We start from the raw sequence: 24,548 nt of genomic DNA, 5'->3' as shown, positions 1-24,548 counted from the left end.
AACTGGAAAGGCTTTGATGTTTAAAGGGTTATCTCATCTCTACTGACTTTTGCCAACATATCCCTACATCACAGCATCCTCAGTACATTAACATGCTGTACTGTGAATGTACATTGTATATGTAAAGTGCTGCGTAAATTGACGGCGCTATTAAGTACCTAAAATAATAATAAAAAAAATGCTTACTTTTCAGGCAGTCTATTCCATTGCCCTCCCCTCTCCGTCCTGCAGATGGCAGGATATACCGAGCATTGGATGCCGGGCCCCGCCAACTCACAAACAAGCACTCAGATTGATTCTACCCACATCTGCACAGTCTGTTCTCTTTCACTCTCACACAAGGCTGAGCTAACTCTTTAAACTGCTTCTTTGTGCAGCTGTTAACAGATAGGTTGACTCTTGACATATATAAAAGTTGCCTCTTGATGTTGGGGAAATCGTCCTCTGTCATTTTTTTCCTTGAAGTAGAACAGAGGAGCAAAGTTTTACCAAGAATCAAAAAGAGGTTCATTGTCCGGAGAGATTATTTACAATCATTTATATTTTCACAGATTCAGTCAACATTAGCTGAATCTGACGATTACGTTATGGACAGCCCCAAAGACCACACGGTCTGTGTGGGTGGAGGACAGAAGAAAATGGTCTCATGGCAAATAATACTACAATCATTAGGTAACTACAAAACATTATAAAGGCATGATCAAAAGAAAAGTGGTAAAATACAATAAAGTAACAATGGAAACGTTGCAGTCCAGTCATCTATAGTATGCATAGATGTCTGCAGACTTAAAATGATAACTCCTGTCATATAAAAAAAAGTTTGTGTCTCTGCCCCTCCCACAATGGTGAAATTTTGTGCAGTAGTTTGTGTCTCTGCCCTTCCCACAATGGGGAGATTTCCTGCAGTAGTTTGTGTCTCTGCCCCTCCCACAATGGTGAAATATCCTGCAGTAGTTTGTGTCTCTGCCCCTCCCACAATGGGGATATTTCCCTGCAGTAGTTTGTGTCTCTGCCCCTCCCACAATGGGGAGATTTCCCTGCAGTAGTTTGTGTCTCTGCCCCTCCCACAATGGGGATATTTCCCTGCAGTAGTTTGTGTCTCTGCCCCTCCCACAATGGGGAGATTTCCTGCAGTAGTTTGTGTCTCTGCCCCTCCCACAATGGGGAGATTTCCCTGCAGTAGTTTGTGTCTCTGCCCCTCCCACAATGGGGATATTTCCCTGCAGTAGTTTGTGTCTCTGCCCCTCCCACAATGGGGAGATTTCCTGCAGTAGTTTGTGTCTCTGCCCCTCCCACAATGGGGAGATTTCCCTGCAGTAGTTTGTGTCTCTGCCCCTCCCACAATGGGGAGATTTCCCTGCAGTAGTTTGTGTCTCTACCCCTCCCACAATGGGGATATTTCCCTGCAGTAGTTTGTGTCTCTGCCCCTCCCACAATGGTGAGATTTCCCTGCAGTAGTTTGTGTCTCTGCCCCTCCCACAATGGGGAGATTTCCCTGCAGTAGTTTGTGTCTCTGCCCCTCCCACAATGGGGATATTTCCCTGCAGTAGTTTGTGTCTCTGCCCCTCCCACAATGGGGAGATTTCCCTGCAGTAGTTTGTGTCTCTGCCCCTCCCACAATGGGGAGATTTCCCTGCAGTAGTTTGTGTCTCTGCCCCTCCCACAATGGGGATATTTCCCTGCAGTAGTTTGTGTCTCTGCCCCTCCCACAATGGTGAGATGTCCTGCAGTAGTTTGTGTCTCTGCCCCTCCCACATTGGTGAGATTTCCTGCAGTAGTTTGTGTCTCTGCCCCTCCCACAATGGTGAGATGTCCTGCAGTAGTTTGTGTCTCTGCCCCTCCCACAATGGTGAGATTTCCTGCAGTAGTTTGTGTCTCTGCCCCTCCCACAATGGTGAGATTTCCTGCAGTAGTTAGTGTCTCTGCCCCTCCCACAATGGTGAGATTTCCTGCAGTAGTTTGTGTCTCTGCCCCTCCCACAATGGTGACATTTCCTGCAGTAGTTTGTGTCTCTGCCCCTCCCACAATGGTGAGATTTCCTGCAGTAGTTTGTGTCTCTGCCCCTCCCACAATGGGGAGATTCATTCTTTGCAATGTTCTTGTTTATGGACAGGTTTGCATTTTCAGCTGTCATTTATTATTGACAGTCCTTCTACCTGTACTGGTGCTGTTTGGTTCTAAGACTCTATCACATGTCTGCTACATAATCAATTAGACTTTTTAACAAACCATTTTTAACCTTTCTGCAGGCGAGGTCAATATATCGGTCACCTCCCAGGCTGTGAATGGTCAGTGTGGAGCAAAGAGCGCGGTGATACCAGACAAGGGCAGCAGAGACACCGTTATCCAAAATTTACTGGTGAAGGTGAGTCCAATAATGTGACAAAGACTGATGTGACTGACTCAGTGTCCTCTGTACAGCACTGTGGTATATGTCAGAGCTATATACATGTATAATAATAGTGTGTGATTGTGGTGGGATATTAGAGCGTAAGCTCCTCTGGTGCAGACACTATAGGACACCCACTGATGTCTTTCCCTGCCTGGTATCCATTGGATGTCTGTTCATCAGTTCAACGAACATCTACACTGCAGTCTTTGTCCAACTTATGTAACTATTTCATTCTGTATTCCTTTGATCTTGACACTGATATTCTTATTTTGTGTGCTACTCTTTATACATTTGAAGATTCACCCCCTTTCCTGACCAGGCCATTTTTTTGTGATATGGCACTGTGTTACTCTAACTGACAACTGTGCGGTCGTGTGACACTGTACCCATATATAATTAGTGTCCACAAATAGAGCTTTCCTTTTTTGGTATTCGATCACCTTTTGTTTGTTTTTTCGCTAAAAACAAAGAAACGTCAATTGAAAAATTAAATAAATATATTTTTTACTTTTTGCTATGAAACATATCCAATAAATAAAAAAATAAAAAAAACATTTTTCTTCACCAATTTAGGCGAATATGTATTCTGCTACATATTTTTGGTAAAAAAAAAAAAAAAATCCCAATAAGTGTATATCGATTTGCTCAAAAATTATAGCATCTACAAACTATAGGATATTTTAGGTAGATTCACGTACGGCGGCTTAACTTTGTGCGGGCGTAACGTATGTTATTTACGTTACGCCGCAAGTTAGAGAGGCAAGTGCAGTATTCACAAAGCACTTGCTCCTTAAGTTGCGGCGGCGTAGCGTAAATTGGCCGGCGTAAGCCCGCCTAATTCAAATGTGGAAGAGGTGGGCGTGTTTTATGGAAATTATTCGTGACCTTGCGTAAATGACGCTTCGAACGAACGGCGCATGCGCCGTCCGTGGACGTATCCCAGTGCGCATGCTCCAAATCACGTCGCAAAAAGTCAATGCTTTCGACGTGAACGTAACTTACGCCCAGCCCCATTCACGGACGAGTTACACAAACGACGTAAAACGTGAAAAATTTGACGGCTGTCCGACGTCCATACTTAACATTGGCTGCGCCATCTTTTTGGTGGTTTATCTTTACGCCTGAAAACTCCTTACGTAAACGGCGTATCTTTACTGCGACGGCCGTGCGTACGTTCGTGAATAGGCGTATCTTGCTGATTTACATATTCTAGGCGTAAATCAGCGTACACGCCCCTAGCGGCCAGCGTAAATAGACAGCTAAGATACGACGGTGTAGGAGACTTACGCCGGTCGTATCTTAGCAATATTTAAGCGTATCTCAGTTTGAGCATACGCTTAAATATACGACGGCGCGGATTCAGAGTTACGCCGGCGTATCTACTGATACGCCGTCGTAACTGTACCTGAATCTGGCTATTTGTATTTACTTTTTACATTTTTATGTTTTTACTAGTAATGGTGGCTATCAGCAACTTATAGCGGGACAGCTATACTGTGATGGACGTTTTGACACTAATTGGCACTTTTCAGGGACCAGTGACTAATACAGTCATCAGTGCTAAAAAATATGCACTGTCACTGCACTAATGACACTGACTGGGAAGGGGTTAACATCTAGGGTGATCAAAGGGTTAGCTGTGTGCCAAACCTGTGTTTTACTGCAATGTGGGAGGTGCTTTTACTAGGGGAAGACATGGAGCCTTGTCCCTGCCTTGCACAGACACAGGATTGATGCCTTCCCTAACAACAGAACGACAATCGGCCTTGTTTACATAGACAGACTGCCATTTTGCTACTGTACTGAATGATCCGCAGGTGCTGACGGACATCAAGTCTGCAGTACTCACTGATCGGCTCTCGCTGTGTATAATCACAGTGGGAGTAGGGTGACCACGTGTATTTTGCAGGTCTGTCCTGGCACCTTCATTCTAGGACAATACAGTGTCCCGGAATGAAGCTGACACAGACACCCCCCCCTCCCTCTATACATTGCCGCTTTACTCACTGACAGCACTTGTCCTGGCCGTTAATGTCTGGAGAGGAACAATCCCCGCCCTCTGCTTGAGATTGGAGAAATTATAAATCCCACCTCTTGTGTCTAATCACAGCAGGGCAGTGTAAGGCCAGCGTTGGAACAAAGTAAAACAGGTCTCGGCCAGTCAGGACAAGTGCTGTCAGTGAGTAAAGTGGCGATGCGGCTGCCTTTTTTGGGGGCGTGATCAGTTCTTCTGGTAGGGCGCGCATCCGCTGCCCCAACTGTATGGTCGTTTGGGAATGTGGTCACCCTAAGTGGAAGCGAGCCTCCGGCGGCACGCTTGCGAGCCCCCTGCCCGGAAGAACCATATCACTAATTTATATATATGTGATCTGACACACAGCTGCCGGACTGTAGCAGTAAATCTGCTATGGGGTGGACAGAAAATGGTTAAAGTGGTTGTCAAAGCGGGAGTTCACCCAATAAAGTTTTTTTTTCTCTTTTCCCCTTAGATGGATGCTCGTTTTGTCTAGGGGAATCGGCTAGTTGTTTTAAAATATGATCCGTACTTACCGTTTCCGAGATGCATCTTCTCCGTCGCTTCCGGGTATGGGTCTTCGGGAGTGGGCATTTCTTTCTTGATTGACAGTCTTCCGAGAGGCTTCCGACGGTCGCATCCATCGCATCACTAGTAGCCGAAAGAAGCCGAACGTCGGTGCGGCTCTATACTGCGCCTGCGCACCGACGTTTGGCTTCTTTCGGAAAATCGTGACGCGATGGATGCGACCGTCGGAAGCCTTTCGGAAGACTGTCAATCAAAATAGGAACGCCCATTCCCGAAGCCCATACCCGGAAGCGGCGGAGAAGATGCATCTCGTAAACGGTAAGTAATGCTCATATTTTAAAACAACTAGCCGATTCCCCGAGACAAAACGAGCAGGAATCTAAGGGGAAAAGTGTTATGTACGGGTGAACCCCCGCTTTAAGCCACTCTAACCTGTATACACCATCAGCACTGCCTCCTATGCCACCCTCTGCATGTGATTTACTGTATAAAAACAAATGTGGCAAATAACTAATTTCACTGCCGAGATTGCGATCACATGACTGTCTAGCTTTCTCCTTCCCTCTCCCGAGAGATGCAGCAGGCGGGTCTGACATTCCTCTGCTGATGTCAGTCTGGAGGGGATGAGTAGAGGAGGAGAGAGCTGGCTGGTCATGTGATCGCAATCTTTGCTCCTAAATGGGGTATTTACAGCATTTATATTTATAAATCATTCACATTCAGAGGGGGGGCAGAGAGGAGAGCAGATAGCAGGCTATTTATGACAGAGGCACGTAAACTGACCATGGTGTCTGGTCTCTGCAGCCATGACACACCGTGGTCAGTTTACAGAGGGGAGGGTAGAAACTGTCAGGATCAAACAGGTTTTTTAGGTGTTACAGGGGGCCAAATGACACAGGACAAGCACTGTGTCATACAGCATGCTTTAAAGGAGCTGGATCCATTTTTTTTTTTGGGGCTGACCAACACTTTAAAATAAAGTGCGTGTTTTAAAACGTTTTTTTTTTTAGCCCGAAGGGACCTTGGTGGAGCAGACTCACAACTCCATGCTGATCGTTAAAGGTACGTGGATCACTCCCCCAAGACAATTAAAAGAGAAGATCGTTAGAGGGATTCCAGTCTATGAATGAATGTCAATGCAAATCCATTGTATTTAGGATGGAGTGGTGTGTGGTGTGTGTGTGTATAAGGGGTTTAAACGTTGATATTTATCAAGCCTTCAGTCTGGGATGTATTTGTCTGAATCCTTTATTTTTATTTCTAGCCATTTTACACTACACAGTACAAAGTAACATGTTATACCTTTACTAATCTGAATATCAATATACAATAAGATGTATTTCTTGTATTTGCGTTAGAAGGAAGCATTGTACCAGAGAAAATCAATCTTGAGCTGCCCAATTCTTACGTTGTGGGTTCTGAGAGAGGATATATCAGCTTTACAGGTAAGTAGTAAAATAAAAGTATCCTGGTTGTCAAATCTATGGCACTGTTGGGGGACTTCTTCTATATAATTCTCCTCTCCTGAAAGACTCTGCTCTGCTGGAGGACTCTGTTCCTTCTTCCATCTAATTATCCTCTGCTGAAATATTCTGCTATTCTGCTCTACTCTGCTCCTACCTCTTTCCTACTCTCCTCTCCTGAAATTCTCTGCTCTGCTGGACTCTGCTCCTTCCTCTATCTAACTCTCCTCTCCTGAAATATTCTGCTCTACTCTGCTCCTTCCTCTATCTAACTCTCCTCTCCTGAAATATTCTGCTCTACTCTGCTCCTTCCTCTATCCAACTCTCCTCTCCTGGAGTATTCTGCTCTACTCTGGTCCTTCCTCTATCCAACTCTCCTCTCCTGAAATACTATGTTCTACCAGAGGTCGCTGCTCCTTCCTCCATCTAACTCTCCTCTCCGGAAATACTCTACACTGCTGGAGAACTCTGCTCCATCCTCTATCTAACTCTGCTCTCCTGAAATACTCTGCTCTTCTGGAGGACTCTGCGCCTTCTATCTAACTTTCTTCTCCTGAACTAATCTGCTCTGCTGGAGGACTCTGCTCCTTCCTCCATCTAACTCTCTTCTCCTGAAATACTCTGAACTGCTGAAGGATTCTGCTCTTTCCTCTATCTAACTCTGCTCTCCTGAAATACTCTGCTCTTCTGGAGGACTCTGCTTCTTCTATCTATCTCTCTTCTCCTGAACTAATCTGCTCTGCTGGAGGACTCTGCTCTTTCCTCTATCTAACTCTCCTCTCATGAAACACTCTGCTGGATGACTCTGCTCTATTAAGTTCATAAAGACATGGATGAGCGAGTTTGGGGTGGAGGAACTTGACTGGTCTGCACCTCAACCTGATAGAACACCTTTGGGATGAATTAGAGCGGAAACTGCAAGCCAAGCCTTCTCGTCCAACATCAGTGCCTGACCTCACAAATGCGCTTCTGGAAGAATGGTTAAACATTCTCATAGACACACTCCTAAACTTTGTGGACAGCCTTCCCAGAAGAGTTGAAGCTGTTATAGCTGGAAAGGGAGGACCAACTCAATATTGAACTCTACAGGCTAAGACTGGGATGCCATTAAAGTTCATGCGCGTGTAAAGGGAGGTGTCCCAATACTTTTGGTAATATTGTGTATCTGAAAATTGATCAATCCTGATGTATAGATGGCCTACCTCCTTCCTTGAGATGCCAGGACAGTACAAATACCATCAAATGATCCCTTTTTGGAAATTAGATAGTCCAAGGTATTTAGTAAAGGTATGGTGAGTTTTTCGAAGTTTACACTTTTTTGTCAAAATCTTTTGGAAAATGAATTGGCCGGGATTCATAAAGGACTTACGCCGACGTATCTATTGATACGCCGCGTAAGTCCACGGATGCGCCGTCGTATCTAAGCGCCGTATTCTTGAAACCAGATACGCCTGAATTCTGGCTCCATCCGACCGACGTAAGTCTCCTATGCCGTTGTATCTTGGGCACATATTTACGCTGGCCGCAAGGGGCGCTTCCATTGTTTTTCGCGTCGAATATGTAAATGAGCAAGATACGCCGATTCACGAACGTACTTACGCCCGTCGCAGTAATCTACGCCATTTACGTAAGGCGTACGTCCGGCGTAAGTTTACCCCTCATAAAGCAGGGGTAAGTCATGTTAAGGTATGGGCGCGGGAACAGCGTCGTATTTTACGTCGTTTACGTAAGTCGTACGTGAATGGGGCTGGGCGTAGGTTACGTTCACGTCATACGCATTGAGCCGTCGTATCTCAGGGAGTATATGCGACGTGATTCTGAGCATGCGCATGCGCCGTTCGTACGGCCATTCATTTACATGGGGTCACGAATCATTTTAATACAGCACGCCCACTACCTGCCTACTTTGAATTAGGCGGGCTTACGCCGGCCCATTTACGCTACGCCGCCGTAACTTAGGGAGCAAGCGGTTTGTGAATACTGGCCTTGCCTCTCTATGTTACGTCGGCATAGCGCAAATGAGATGCGCTACGCCCGCTCAAAGATACGCCGAGCTACGTGAATCCCGGCCAATATTTTCTTTTCACAATTTTCTTTTTTTTTACATACTGTAACCAGTGCAGTACAGCATCATCAAATAACTGGTGTGGCGATGATTAGCAACATTGGTGATAGTATGTAAATAGTGAGTTTCACTATTATAAGCAACCATTTTTACTGAATGAAATTGATTCATGCTGTGTATATTATTGTGCTTGTCTGTGACTGGTCACAGCTAATCACATAGTACCGATGGGCTGTGATTGGCCCTGTCTGTACCATGTGATCACTGTGACCAATCACAGCTAGCAACACAATTGTACACAATGAATGGAAGCCATCCATTTTGTTCAGTTGTCATGTGATCCTCTGTGAGTGGTCACAGCAATCACATAGTACAGGCAGTGGCCTGGTACAGTGATCTGTCATCGGCTGTGCTCAGTGGACACAGTGGGTGACAGATTGTGCCGCGGCATGGCCCGGTCTGGGAGGACGTCATATGACTTCCACCCGAAACAATGAATGTCCTGCCCAGCCATCATTTGTCTATAGGCTGGGCGGGAAAAGGTTAAATATTCTGCTCTCCTGGAAGATTCTGCTTCTTCTTCTTCTTTTTAACATTCCTCTCTTGAAATACTCTCCTATGCTTGATGACCCTGCATCTTCCTCTATCTAACTCTCTTTTGTTGAAATACTCTGCTCTGCTTCTTTCTCTATACAACTCAGTCTTGTCTTTAATGCATTTTAGACATGAGATGCTCCTTCTATCTCATGTTGGTTTCTCTCTTTCCCTCTCTTTTTCTTTATCTCTCTTTCGCAATCCTCACTTAACCTCTAACTTTTCATTTTTGGGTCAGGTGACATCATGGGTTCGGCACTGAACAACCTGGAAAAGCTCCTGGCCATGTCGTCTGGTTGTGGTGAACAGAACATGCTAAATTTCTGTCCCAATATCTACGTTCTCCAGTATCTGAAGTCTTCCAATCAGCTGACTGATTCCATCCTGGAGAAGGGGAAGAAGTTTTTGGAAGCAGGTGAGTGTAGCATCTAGAGGCAGAAGTGAACCTTAGTAAAGTAAATAGATAAGTAAATAGTAAATAGAAGAATGAAATGAGATGGCCATCATTTTTTATGGAGTCTTGAAGGACTCGTCAATTTACGGATAGAGTTTGCCATTTCCCAGTACTGGAAATGCTGCTAACTCCTGGGCAGTCATGGCTGGATTCTTGACAAGGCCACTGAGGCCAGGCCTCGGGGCGGCAGTGGGTGCAGGGGCGGCGCCGCGGCAACAGGGGGGTGAAAAAATACTGTTGTCCCGCAGTACGAACCACAAGGGGGCCGACAAAAATAGCCGAACATAAATAGCTCAGAGTCAGCTCTAAGTCCTGTGTCTTTCTGCTGCTCCATTCCTCTGACAAGTTCTCTGACACATGAGATAACAGTAGCTGGAAATTTGTGTCGGGAGTGAGCTTAGAGATAGATAAGCAGAGAGCTGTACAGCTCTGCATGTTTCTTGGTTTCTCTGCTTCTCAGTGGGGATCAACGGATCAATACCCCGCTGAGCTAGCGGAGTCCATCAAAATGGATCTGCCCAATGTGAAAGGGGCCTAAAACGTGGAAGCTGATTGGTTTGTATGCAGAGCTGCACCAGATTTTGCACCATGCAATTTTAGTTTAAAAAAAAAAGTTAATAAATAAGTAAATAACTAGCTAAATAACTAGGTCTACTTAACTATTTGCTCCCCTTCTTCCCTAAGCTAATATTTTGCCTTTTCCTGATAATCCTCTCCAATCTGCGCTCATCCCTGCTGCTTATGCACCTTTTTCTTCCACACTTTTACCTTCCACATAACTTTCTATTATATATATATATATATTATATATCATTATTTGATACAGCACTTTGGGAACATCCAACTAGTTTTGCAATTACCTTTTGAGGTGTCAATGATGGTTTTCTGCACAACTGTCAGGTCAGCGGTCTCTCCCATGATTGTGATTCCTACTGAACCAGACTGAGAGACCATATAAAGGCTCAGGAACCTTTTGCTGGTGTTTTGGCTTAATTAGCTGATTAGAGTGGGACACTTTGAGCCTAGAATATTGCACCTTTTCACAATATTCTAATTTTCTAAAATTGTAGATTTGGGGTTTTCATGAGCTGTAAGCCATAATCATCACAATTATGACAAATCACGGCTTGAACTCTCTTGCTTTGCATTTAATGAGTCTATCTCATATATTAGTTTCACCTTTTAAGTTGCATTAGTGAAATAAATGAACTTTTGCATGATATTCAAATTTTTCGAGTTTCACCTAATAATAGTGTTTTTCATTGAAACCCTCTAAGTTTTATTACCTAAATTGTGTTCCTCCAGGACTACAACGTCAGCTGAATTACAGGCGCGCAGATGGCTCTTACAGTGCCTTTGGCGTAAGTGATAAAGAGGGCAGCACATGGTGAGTATGGCCCTCATTGGGCGGCAGCCAGACAATACATAAAGGCTAAAGCTAGCCATACATGCATAGATTTACACATATACGAGTGTGGTGCTGATAAGTATTGAGCGTTACCCAGAATAATTTGAGCTAGAGAAATGTAAATTGCAGGGTGTACTGGGCCAATTTGTCTATATTCAAGGGTAAAAAAATCAACTACCTATGATTTTACCTTGTCTTTCTTTTTTAGGTCCAAATTGAACATGGCAGCACTTCCAGAAAAATTCAATGTGGAAGAGCATAGGACCATAATCAAGTTCCTGTTTCTCCAAGGGAAAGGTGCAAAACAGATCCATGATGAAATGTCTCAAACTTTGGGTGACAGTGGCCCTTCATATGCAACAGTTAAACATTGGGTTGCCAAACTGGTCATTTCGGTATTGAAAGTGAGAAACCCAGTGGAGGGCCTGTTTCTGTCTCTGTGCCTGCAAAAGTTAAAAGTTTGGGGATCCACTTTGCTTCAAGCTTTCTCATTTCCAAGTTGTTGTGGATAATGGCAGCAACAGTCTCACGTGATATTACCAGATATGTAGCAATACTTTTGGCTCATATTCAGCGGTCCTTCAAGATCATGTCATGGATGGCTTTCACAAAGGCCTTCCACTGGCTTTCTAAATTTCAACACCAAAATGGGAAGTTTTAAAATTGACAACCCAACGTTTAACTGTTGCATATGAAGGGTCATTGTCACCAAAAGTTTGTGACATTTCATCATGGATCTGCTTTGCACATTTCCTTTGGAGAAACAGGAACTTGATTATAGTCCCATGCTCTTCCACATTGAATTTTCCTGGAGGTACTGCCCTGCTCACTTTTTTTTTAAAGTGTATTTTGTGCGTGTACTCGAGAGAGGAGCCGGACTGCAGGAGTTGGGAGTAGGCAGGCCTCCCCCCAGAGGCAATCTGCCACCTTTCTCCATGCCCCGGGTGGCAATAGCCCGCCCTACCTGCTCTGCTTTGAAGCCCAACGGGGCAGAGGGACTCCCTATAAGGGAGTGAGAGGATTTGCCCGCTCAACCAGCCCCGTTAGTCCTTCGCCTCTCTTTTTAGAGACCGTGTGGTCAAAGTGCGTGCATGTTAACCCAATTTAGAGTGCGTGTAAGTGTGGTGTTTTTTTTGTGGGAGAGGGGTGGGCGTAGTAAGCGCACCCCCCTCACTTTTGACCTGAAAAAGAAAGATAAGTTAAAACCTTGGTTTGAGAGTAACTTGGTTTGAGAGCGTTTTGCAAGACAAGCTAAATTGTTTCATACATTTTGCACAAGTGATTTGCTGTGGGGGCACTCAGCAGGGGGGAGGACCGAGGAGCGCTGGCAGGGGACCCCAGAAGAGGGGCTTCTCTGTGAAAAAACATTGCACAGAGAAAGAAAGTATGAAATGTTTGTTAAACACTTAAGACCCGGACCTTGCCCCTTTTTGCGATTCGGCACTGCGTCGCTTTAACTGACAATTGCGCGGTCGTGCGACGTGGCTCCCAAACAAAATTGGCGTCCTTTTTTTCCCCACAAATAGAGATTTCTTTTGGTGGTATTTGATCACCTCTGCGGTTTTTATTTTTTGCGCTATAAACAAAAATAGAGCGACAATTTTGAAAAAAATGCAATATTTTTACTTTACTTTTTGCTATAATAAATATCCCCCAAAAATATATATAAAAAAGTATTTTTTCCTCAGTTTAGGCCGATACGTATTCTTCTACCTATTTTTGTTAAAAAAAATTGCAATAAGCGTTTATCGGTTGGTTTGCGCAAAATTTATAGCGTTTACAAAATAGGGGATAGTTTTATTGCATTTTTATAAAAAAAATTTTTTTACTACTAATGGCGGCGATCAGCGATTTTTTTTCGTGACTGCGACATTATGGCGGACACTTCGGACAATTTTGACACATTTTTGGGACCATTGTTTATTGTGAAAATTACAGTTGCAGTTTGGGAGTTAACCACAGGGGGCGCTGATGGGGTTATGTTTGACCTGAAGTGTGTTTACAACTGTAGGGGGGTGTGGCTGTAGGTGTGACATCATCGATTGTGTCCCCCTATAAAAGGGATGACACGATCGATGCCGCCGCCACAGTGAAGAACGGGGAAGCCGTGTTTACACACGGCTCTCCCCGTTCTTCAGCTCCGGGGACCGATGGCGGGACTCCATCGGCGATCGGGTCCGCGAATCTCACGGTCACGGAGTTTCGGACCAGGTCGCGGGCACGCGCCACGGCTGGGCTTAAAGAGCAACGTACCTATACGTTGATGTGCCCAGCCGTGCCATTCTGCCGACATATATCGGCGTGAAGGGGTCCTTAAGTGGTTGAAAAACATACCTTTAGTATCACTTTAAGGCTGGGTTCACACTATTGTGAATTGGATGCAGATTTCGCCACATCCAATTCGCATGTCAGGAGACTGTGTCCAGCTTTCTATGGAGCCAGTTCACACAGCTATGGGAGAGCTACTGGGCAAATTGAACAGTCCTGTGCATCTTCTGGCCCATTTCAGGTCTGAATTCAGCTAAACAAAATCCGACCTGAAACGCTGAACAGGGAAGCACCGGACCCCTGCCGTCAGCCGCTTCGCATGGAGATGTGGACCCAGCCTAAAGCTGAATTCTAGTTATGGCACTTTTTACATAGTTACATCAGTCCAGCTTGAACCAGTGTAGGTATGTATGTGCCATACCTGTGGAATACCAGTAGAAGCTGCAAATCACTGTAATAGTCACAGCTACTCCAGTGATCTCCACTAATTTCCAGGTCCGGTGCCAATCAGCTGCCCTGTTGCTTTCTGAAAACAGGACATTGGTCTTTTGTTACAGGTGTCAATGCCATTCAGAGAATATTTTGCATTTTCTCAATGAATATAAAGTGTTCTGACTGGATGAGTTGAGATTGTGACGTCCTCTCCACCTCATCCAATCACACAAAATGCAAAGAATTCCTCAATGGCACCTGTGCAGATTGACTGACTTCCTGCGTTCACAATTCAGCAGGGCAGCCATTCTGTATGGGACCTGGAAGCTTGTGTAGATCACTGGAGTAGGCACCAAAGCTATTTCCAGCTTCCATGGGGATCCCACAGGTATAGTACCTAAGGGCCAGATTCACAGCTGAGATACGACGGAGTATCTCAGATATGACGGAGTATCTCTGTTTCTATCTATGCGACTGTTTCATAGAATCAGTTCCGCATAGATATCCCTAAGATCCGACAGGTGTAATTGTTTTACACTGTCGGATCTTAGGATGCAGTACCGCGGCCGCCGCTGGGGGGAGTTCGCGTCGTAAACCAGCGTCGGGTATGCAAATTAGGAGTTACGGCGATCCACGACGGATTTTCGCGTTCGCTACGTCGCCGCTAGTCTAGTTTCCCGTCGCAAAGTTAGTTGTCGTTTTTGGTGCCTTAACTTTACACAGCAATCGTATTGCTGTATAAAGTATGGCCTTCGTTCCCGCGTCGAAATTTAAAAATGAACGTCGTTTGCGTAAGCTGTCCGGGAATACGGAATTACGCTACGCGCGTCGCCGTTCGAAAAAATGACTTCACTGCGCGCAAAGCACGGCGGGAATTCCGAAACGGAGCATGCGCAGTAGGTCCGGCGCGGGAGCGCGCCTAATTTAAATGGCACACGCCCATTTAAATTATGCGGGCTTACGCCGGAGGCCGCCGGCGTAGTTTTCATCACAAGTGCTTTGTGAATCAGGCACTTGCGATGAAAACTTGCGGCGGTGTAACGTATCTACGATACGTTACGCCGCCGCTAGTCTACGTGAATCTGGACCTTAATACTTACATTGGCACAAACTGGACCAATGTAACTGTAAAAATTGCTATACCTAAACTTCATTGTTAAAGTGGATGTAAACCCAATTTATTTTTTATTTTTTTATGTCACAATGTAGAGAATAAGATTTCCTATCATCTGTGCCCAGTCTTGCCACACAGAGTTAATTCAGCGCTGAGCAATCCTCTTTTTATTGTTCAGTGAAATAAAACAGACTTGCAGATAAAAACCAAAGTCCTTGCTTGAGTGACAGGTTATTTACATATCTCGTGCACTAGCTTGCAGACATGCACAGCTTCTGTAAAAAGTGCACAATTCACATCCCCCTCCCCTCTCCTCCTCCGCTCTCCTCTGCAGCTCTCCCAGGATTGGCTGTCTTTCCTGTGTGTTGATTAAATGTTTTCAAAATATGGGGTGACCCACAGTTCAGTGTCATGATGAAATGCTCCAGTGAACAGCCATCAGATCATACATAGACAAGTGAATAGGGGAGATGGATTTAGTCTGAGCTTCAGTGATCTTATTATTATTGTTATATTGCAGTGTGTGTGTCTGAGGTCACCTTATCACATATGCAAAATTCCTATATGACCAGAATGTGTTATGTAGGGGAGGGGTGGATTTCTCACTTTTTATACTTACACCCAGTAAGGGTGAATGAACTTAGGGCTGGTTCACATTAGTGCGCTGTGCGAGATCGCAAGTGATTCGTACCGCACTATGCGATGTCTGTGCGATGCGATTTCAGCCATACAAACTGGATGGTGTCAGTGGGGTAGTAGTCGGTGTCAGTGGACAGTGTCAGTGGGGTAGTAGTCGGTGTCAGTGGGGTAGTGGTCAGTGTCAGTGGACGATGTCAGTGGGGTAGTGGTCAGTGTCAGTGGGGTAGTAGTCGGTGTCAGTGGACGATGTCAGTGGGGTAGTGGTCGTGTCCGTGTTGACGGTGTCAGTGGACAATGTCAGTGGGGTAGTATTTGGTGTCAGTGGACGGTGTCAGTGGGGTAGTGGACGGTGTCGTTGGACGGTGTCAGTGGGGTAGTGGTCGGTGTCAGTGGGGTAGTGGTCGGTGTCAGTGGACGGTGTCAGTGGGGAAGTAGTCTGTGTCAGTGGGGTAGTAGTCGGTGTCAGTGGGGTAGTAGTCGATGTCAGTGGACAGTGTCAGTGGGGTAGTAGTCGGTGTCAGTGGACTGGACAGTGTCAGTGGACGGTGTCAGTGGGGTAGTAGACGGTGTCAGTGGGGTAGTAGTCAGTGGACGGTGTCAGTGGGGTAGTAGTTGGTGTCAGTGGACGGTGTCAGTGGGGTAGTAGTCGGTGTCAGTGAACAGTGTCAGTGGGGTAGTAGTCGGTGTCAGTGGGGTAATGGATGGTGTCAGTGGGGTAGTAGTCGGTGTCAGTGGACGGTGTCAGTGGGGTAGTAGTCGTGTCAGTGGACGGTGTCAGTGGACGGTGTCAGTGGGGTAGTAGTCGGTGTCAGTGGGGTAATGGATGGTGTCAGTAGGGTAGTAGTCGGTGTCAGTGGACAGTGTCAGTGGGGTAGTAGTCGGTGTCAGTGGACGGTGTCAGTGGGGTAGTAGTCGGTGTCAGTGGATGGTGTCAGTGGGGTAGTAGTCGGTGTCAGTGGACAGTGTCAGTGGGGTAGTAGTCGGTGTCAGTGGACGGTGTCAGTGGGGTAATGGATGGTGTCAGTGGGGTAGTAGTCGGTGTCAGTGGACAGTGTCAGTGGGGTAGTAGTCGGTGTCAGTGGACGGGTAGGTGTATGGACAAGTGGGGGAAGGGAATGGAAGATGGTATAACTGAAAATAGGAACAGTGTAACCAAAATGGCATAAACAAAAACTGATCAGTGAACAATACTGGTGCAAATCATATAACTCCACACATTTCTCTTAATGTGATAAAATAAAATAAGGTAATGGATAGTGCAGAAAAAAGTATTTTGTGTATAACACAACACCCGAATATCTGTGATGGGTAACAGTATTAGACTGGTGGTAAAAAGTCCATAAACAAGGCTTAAGCTGTGTCAGCAAAAATATATATGAATAATAGTTGAGAAGTCCAAAAAATAAGAAAAAAAGTGCTGGTGTAGGTCCGCAGTGTGAGGTGGAAGAAGGATGGGTATCCAGTGATCCTTTTAAGGTGAATAAGGGTGTCCCCTTACCTTACTGCTGTAAGGTAACAGCATATAGATCAAACCACATTAGGTGGTTAACCAGATGGGCTCTTATCCAGAAACGATAGATCCTCCTTGGAAATCTCGTCCCAGATTGATGAGTATCACGCCCCAAAGAAAATAAAGCATCGATGGTGTGATATCGTTTTTAAAATTTTAATTCTCGTAAAAAATAAACAAGGGTACTCACATTGTTACAAATACAATAAGGCATGTAAAAAAGAAGGGGGGCAGTCTGTCGCCAACGTCACCTCCGATACCTCTCAGTGGGCTCATGCGCATTCGTCACTATCATGTGACTTCCTCAGGAGTAGTGAGAGGCATAGGGGAGATACCTTATATAGGGTGACTTGTTTGGTGGGCTGTCAATAAAATCAGCTGTTTGTCATACAGGAAATGCAGCTGCAGCCATTTTCCCGTAGCCTGCTGGTATCTAATAAAAATAGAGATACTGATATCCCACCCAGCATATATTTGGCTTAAATGGCAAAAAAAGGATGAGTGATGGGCATGCCATCTCATTTGTATAGTTGATCTTTGAAAACTTAGGGCAATGCACTCCGGATATCTTATCCTTTAATTATTCTAAGTAATTTAATCTGGTACACTCAATTAGTTTTATCCCTTATATAACTTATTGTGTGATAACGCTAGACCTAGGAATTCCTTGATATATGAAAATATTCTGTTTCTCTTTCAAGTTTAAAGTATTACTTTGAAATAGTCTTTTAATTTAGCTTATGTGAACTGCCTTACTTTCACCACATGGTGTAGAGCATATAGGATGGATAGATATAAGTGGCAGTTAATAAGACAGGAATGATTATTATGAATTGAAATGTATTTAAATTATTATATTTCTGCGTGCTATTGACTTATTTCTTGCTAATTTAATACAAATGTATGTATTTATTTTATTGAAAATAAACTTAAATTTGAATGAAAAAAAAGAAAACTTAGGGCAAGGAACGAAAAAGGCAAAAAATGACCAAAGAAATCCCATTGTAACCCCATAACATTATGTGCTGACAATGGGATTTCTTTGGTCATTTTTTGCCTTTTTCGTTCCTTGCCCTAAGTTTTCAAAGATCAACTATACAAATGAGATGGTATGCCCATCACTCATCCTTTTTTTGCCATTTAAGCCAAATATATGCTGGGTGGGATATCAGTATCTCTATTTTTATTAGATACCAGCAGGCTACGGGAAAATGGCTGCAGCTGCATTTCCTGTATGACAAACAGCTGATTTTATTGACAGCCCACCAAACAAGTCACCCTATATAAGGTATCTCCCCTATGCCTCTCACTACTCCTGAGGAAGTCACATGATAGTGACGAATGCGCATGAGCCCACTGAGAGGTATCGGAGGTGACGTTGGCGACAGACTGCCCCCCTTCTTTTTTACATGCCTTATTGTATTTGTAACAATGTGAGTACCCTTGTTTATTTTTTACGAGAATTAAAATTTTAAAAACGATATCACACTATCGATGCTTTATTTTCTTTGGGGCGTGATACTCATCAATCTGGGACGAGATTTCCAAGGAGGATCTATCGTTTCTGGATAAGAGCCCATCTGGTTAACCACCTAATGTGGTTTGATCTATATGCTGTTACCTTACAGCAGTAAGGTAAGGGGACACCCTTATTCACCTTAAAAGGATCACTGGATACCCATCCTTCTTCCACCTCACACTGCGGACCTACACCAGCACTTTTTTTCTTATTTTTTGGACTTCTTAACTATTATTCATATATATTTTTGCTGACACAGCTTAAGCCTTGTTTATGGACTTTTTACCACCAGTCTAATACTGTTACCCATCACAGATATTCGGGTGTTGTGTTATACACAAAATACTTTTTTCTGCACTATCCATTACCTTATTTTATTTTATCACATTAAGAGAAATGTGTGGAGTTATATGATTTGCACCAGTATTGTTCACTGATCAGTTTTTGTTTATGCCATTTTGGTTACACTGTTCCTATTTTCAGTTATACCATCTTCCATTCCCTTCCCCCACTTGTCCATACACCTACCCATCCACCACCCATTAGCGCAGCACTACCCCCCCCATTAACAATTATTTATGGTTTGATACACCTTTCAGTGCCGCAGCTATACCCTCACCCCTCCCCACTTCCCCCCCCCCTTTTCTTCTCTCCCCTGATAAGCGCGGTAATATTCACTTTTTTCAATATTTATCACGGTGTCAGTGGACGGTGTCAGTGGGGTAGTAGTCAGTGGACGGTGTCAGTGGGGTAGTAGTCGTTGTCAGTGGACGGTGTCAGTGGGGTAATGGATGGTGTCAGTGGGGTAGTAGTCGGTGTCAGTGGACGGTGTCAGTGGGGTAGTAGTCGGTGTCAGTGGACGGTGTCAGTGGTGTAGTAGTCGGTGTCAGTGGATGGTGTCAGTGGGGTAGTAGTCGGTGTCAGTGGACGGTGTCAGTGGGGTAATGGATGGTGTTAGTGGGGTAGTAGTCGGTGTCAGTGGACGGTGTCAGTGGGGTAGTAGTTGGTGTCAGTGTGTTTGTGTATGAGGGGGGGTGCCGCCTCCAATCCTTGATGTCACAAATAGAGGCAGCATTTTGTAATGAGGCCTCGTGAGTTGTAGTTAGAATTAATATTTTTCAACCTTTTTAGTAGTTACTGAAGGTTGTACTTAGAACATTTTCAACTTGCAAAAGTGTGACTTCTGGGGTTGACTTATGTCACGATTGCCTGGTGACATCATAGATCAATGCACATATTTTCCAGCACACTGCGGATCAAGTTTCATCCAAAGCTTTTCCTGAAGAATGATCACATCACAAAGGACCAGGTGCAACGTTTCGGAGCTGTGCAGGAACCCTTTCATCATCACATGCCTGACGAAGGGGTTCCCCAGCTACAAACCCATGCACTTGGTCCTTTGTGATATGATCACTCTTCAAGCTCCAGATGACACTTGATCAATGGTGTGCTGGCAAATATGTGCATTGATCTGCGGTGTTTCCAGTCTCCAGCTAGTTGTTGCTGCACCACCCGTAACGTTTGAGTCTATTCTAGGAACATGTGTAATGGGAATATTGACAATATCATGTGACTAACTGGTGACGGCCATGTTTGTCTTGTTCCTTATATCCAGGCTCACAGCTTTTGTTATAAAGAGTTATTCGCAGGCTCGGGAATTTATTTTCGTCGATGACAAACACATAAAAGAAGGTATGAGTTTTCTGGCGAAGCAACAAAAAGACGATGGCTGCTTCAAGGCCACGGGACGACTGCTGAATAACGGCATGAAGGTGAGGCAAGCGCCAAATCATAATTCATTCGTTGTATCACTTTGCTGTTTTGTAGTATTACAATTTTTTTGGGGCAGAAAGGCATTTGTATTTAGTCATTTTTTTTAATAATATTTTTATTAAATTTAATTGCTGTTAATTTTAAATGATTTTGGTAACTTTTTAGTTCTTTTTTAAAGTGTGCTTGTAGTTAGAGAAAACAATGAATGGCACTGTAATTATAGTATTATGTATTATTGTTTCAGTTATACAGTTTTTAGAATATTTTAGACAGGATTTGTGCATGGTGTTTTATTTTATATTCAGTCCAACCCACATTTACAGGGGTGTTCTGAAGTATTACAAATATTCCAGTAACGTGATCTACCTGTCATAATTCCTAGCTCTTCTCATCAATCCATTTTTACTGTTGAGTATCTCAACTCCAAACTAACCGATAATCTGTCATGTCATTTATTTTTCTAATGGGGTAAATATTAAATATTGAAATAGAAAAAAGGGGGTGACGAGCGCAATCATAAATGCACTAAATCGTGAACCAATAATAAACACTGATTCATCTAAAAAAGTGTTATAAAAAACAGGCAATAAGCAATCCTAAATGAACCAAACATGTGAAAAAGTATATGTGAAATAATAATAAATCTAAACATATAAATGACACCTCTGTGCCAAACCTCAAATGCAGATAAAAAATGAATGAACTGAATAAGTGCTGGCTGCTATAATAAACTGTGCCAAATTCTGTAAAGGAAATCCATAAAATAAAAGTCCAAAAGCTGTCAGATGAATGTTATCAATGGCAACACGCATAAGATTCACAGATGAGTCTTCCTAGGTGATGGGCTCACAGAGCGCTTACCTCCCTCTTGTAAATCAATGGCCTGAAATAACTGCAACCAAGCTTGAACTGCAACGTCCTGTTGGCTGTGCTGCAAATCCTGATCTTCAGCAAGATGGAGACTCGCCGTGGAATGCAGAGGTTAACAGGGAGGAAACAAAAAAGTAGAGGCTTCCATCGTAAAGTACGTAAAACAGGGGGGGGTTTATTAAAGAATAAAAAACTGCTTACAAGCATGTAGTATAAAAAACGTGAATAACGAAAGTTCCGGTCGGACGGGGTTCCGCGTCACTTCCGGTCACGTCTAGCTGTCCTTACGCGTTACGTCACGGCACGTGACTTCGTCAGAGGATTGTGATAGGCTAGGGGGTGTTTCTTTATATATGCTACTGAGCTGAAATAGAACGGCGCCCATTTTGGAGACTGATGTCTCCAAATTCAGCGGCGGCCATTTTACTAGATGGAAAAAACATAACGGACACAAAACCGGAACAAATTAGACTCAAATTGATCTCCCATCAGGGCGGCAGCCATTTTAATGAAAGGGTGGACAAATAGAGTCCTCGGTCAGGTGCCTTTTACATGAATCCATCATTATGTATAATAAACAACTTGGTTATAAGTAACAAAGCTAGGGAGTAACCCTTAACTGTACCAACCATAATTGCTAGTACATTAAAAGGAGATGAATAAGGGTGTGACCAACATAGATCTACTTTAATAATACTTTAATTAAATATTGAGCATTAATTTTCTGTATTTGTATATTCAGCCAGTAGGTGGAGCTCTCAGCTTTTCCTTAGAGTTTTCCCAGCTACCCTCAGCTACCTTGCTAAAAAAAACAAAAAAAAAAAACAAACAAAGCAAGCAGTTTATGTAAATCAAAGTGTACTTCCACTTTTGCAGTCAAATATTAGAGAACCACAATACATTTCCCCAAAAAACTATTAAAAATAATTCTTACCTTTTAGAAATTTCTTGGGAACAGGCTTCTGGGCAAATTGCAAGGGGCCCCAGGGACAGATTTTTTAACCTTTTGTTAAGCCAGAGCAGACAGTGTAAAAAAATCTAGTTCACAACTGATAATGTATAACAGCATTGAATATAGTAAGCAGGAAAAAGAGTTACAGGGGAAGGATTCCCACTGTGAAGAGACACAGGCAGACCATGCTGCTTAATACGGGATACATTTTATTAGAAAAATTATTTAATACAGCGGAGCTCCACCCTAAAATGGAACTTCTGCTCATCGGATTCCTCCCCCCCTCTGGTGCCACAAATGGCACCTTTCAGAGGGGAGGGGGGTGCAGATACCGGTCTAAGACAGTTATTTGCACCCACTTCCGGCATAGACTCTGCGGGGACCTGCGGGTAGTACGTCAGTTTACCCCCCCCTTGTGTTCTGGGTAACACACGACTCCCAGGACACATCAAGGAACAGTGAGGACGGCGCAGCCCGACTCGCGCATGCGCAGTAGGGAACCGGGCAGTGAAGCCACACTGCTTCACTTCCTGATTCCCTCAACGATGATGGCGGTAAGGGCAGCCGAGAGACGAGCGATTGCTCGTCTTCTGCTGCCGACGTCGCCGGACTCCAGGACAGGTAAGTGTCCATTTATTAAAAGTCAGCAGCTGCAGTATTTGTAGTTGTTGGCTTTTAATATATATTTTTTTACGCCCCGCTTTAAGGAAAATAGCACATACATGAAAATGTAATCGGCAGTTTTGAAATATGTTTTAAGTTTTGCTATGTGAATGAGAACATATAATACATATAAAGTAGGTGTTATCCCACTTTAACTGCAAAAGTGGGAATACACTTTAAGCTGAAATTACCCAGGTCATGTCAGAGCGTCGGAGTAGTGACTTCATCCTCTCCCTCCATAGGGCTACATCCCAGATTTCATTGAAAGATAGAGCAACTTAAGGCCCCTTTTCTGATCTGTAGCAAAATCATGGTAAAAACACATATGTGATTTTACAGCGATTTTGCTGTGTTTCAGATGTGTTTCCTATGCATTTCTGGTGACTTTTTGGACCGTCTGTACCTGTGAAAAATGGACATGTCACTCAAAAAAAACGCACCAAAAACACAAATCGTGGGTGCATTTTTACTGTGATTTTCCTGTGCTTTTCATTCATTTCAATGGGAAGCTTAATTTTTTTTGTGGTTTTCAAAACTGCACCAAAGATGCAGAATGCAGGACTTTTCACACAGCATACAGCGGTGTGAAAGTCACATAGGATTTAAAGGGAAACATTTTTCATATTTCCTTTAATGCAAGGTAAAAATGCAGGAAAAATGTATGAGTGAAAGGGACCTTAAGCCCTGGTTCACACTGGGCTGCGGGAGTGAGTTCAGCTGAACTCGCACGATTTCACTCCCGCCGGCAGTCCTGATTTCGGCAGCGATTTAAGAGACATCTGTGCAGGTTTCTGCACAGATGTCTATGTAAATCGCGGCCCGAAATCGCAAAAAGTAGTACAAGAACTACTTTTTGAAATCGGTGCAGCGCCGCAGATGCGGCGTCGCACCGATTAGGACGGCGCCATTGCCGACAATTGGCGGCATTTGAGATGCGATTTCACATGTGAAATCGCATCTCAAATCGAATGAAATCGCACCCAGTGTGAACCTGGGCTAAAGTGGATATAAACCCTCCATACATCCAGTGAAGTGAACAGTCTCAGATGATACACCACAGAGATTAAACAAATCTCCCTATATAAGATTTACATGTATATCTGCTGTCTTCATCTTTCTACATTCTTTAGAATTCATACATGGTGTTAGAATTTTCACTTCCCCATTCAGCAGTGGGAATGTATTCTTAACTTACACTGGGAGACAGTTGATTGGAGGAAAGGCCCACTCCCCCACTCCATATAGGCAGAAGAACGAAGATATTTTCAGAGCTGACCTGTGACAAGACAAGCTCTCTGCTAATCCATTTATAGCAACCTCCCTCAACACAAATTTTCAGCTACTTTAATCTCCCGTCTCAGGGCTTTGGAGAGAAATAACTAAACACTACAGATATATGTACCTGGGTCAAATTTTATGAATCGGGTTTACATCCACTTGAAGGAGTCAGTCCCTGCTGTTCTCTCTCCATAAATAACCAACATAGGTTCATCCTGTGTTGAATATTTATTTTGCAAAGCAAAGATGTTATTTAAATAGTAGTATTAAAAAAGACATCAGTATAAAAACATTTAAAAAAATGTAAAACTACTCAAAACGACTAAAGGTTCCCCTTAAGTAGAGTAACAGCAGTTGTAAGTCATCTATGTACCGCCATGGAATCTGCACAACAGGGGTGCTCTGAGCCCCCGTTCACACCTAGGCGTATATACGCCTGTAGTGCGACGCCGCTGCAGCCCCCGAGACGCCAGAGGGATGTTTTAACATGCACCTCTATGGAGATGGTTCACATCTCCACGCCGAACGCCGTACGCCTGCCGCCTGAAAAAAAAGTCCCGGACCTTTTTTTCAGGCGGCTTTCGGCGTTCGGCATAGGAGATGTGAACCATC

The 24,548-nt window shown here is 44.0% G+C and overlaps 1 protein-coding gene across 11 annotated transcripts in view; it reads left to right on the top strand.

Annotated features, from left to right (window-relative positions):
* LOC120946805 (alpha-2-macroglobulin-like protein 1) overlaps positions 1–24,548 on the top strand; it is a 224,004-nt gene that overhangs the window by 164,965 nt on the left and 34,491 nt on the right. For 10 of the 11 annotated variants that reach the window (XM_040361516.1, XM_040361514.1, XM_040361523.1 and 7 more), the window contains exons 22-28: positions 552–672; positions 2,250–2,365; positions 5,945–5,996; positions 6,293–6,379; positions 9,295–9,471; positions 10,816–10,897; positions 20,016–20,172. In XM_040361516.1, coding sequence (XP_040217450.1) covers positions 552–672; positions 2,250–2,365; positions 5,945–5,996; positions 6,293–6,379; positions 9,295–9,471; positions 10,816–10,897; positions 20,016–20,172 — 792 coding nt within the window. The remainder of the gene's footprint in view (positions 1–551; positions 673–2,249; positions 2,366–5,944; positions 5,997–6,292; positions 6,380–9,294; positions 9,472–10,815; positions 10,898–20,015; positions 20,173–24,548) is intronic. The other variant, XM_040361517.1, reaches the window with a different exon arrangement.

The sequence above is a fragment of the Rana temporaria genome, chromosome 8 (assembly GCF_905171775.1).
Source record: "Rana temporaria chromosome 8, aRanTem1.1, whole genome shotgun sequence".
Classification (NCBI taxonomy): Eukaryota; Metazoa; Chordata; class Amphibia; order Anura; family Ranidae; genus Rana; species Rana temporaria.
Note: the sequence above shows the minus strand (reverse complement) of the source record. Positions and strands in the feature narration are given on the sequence as shown.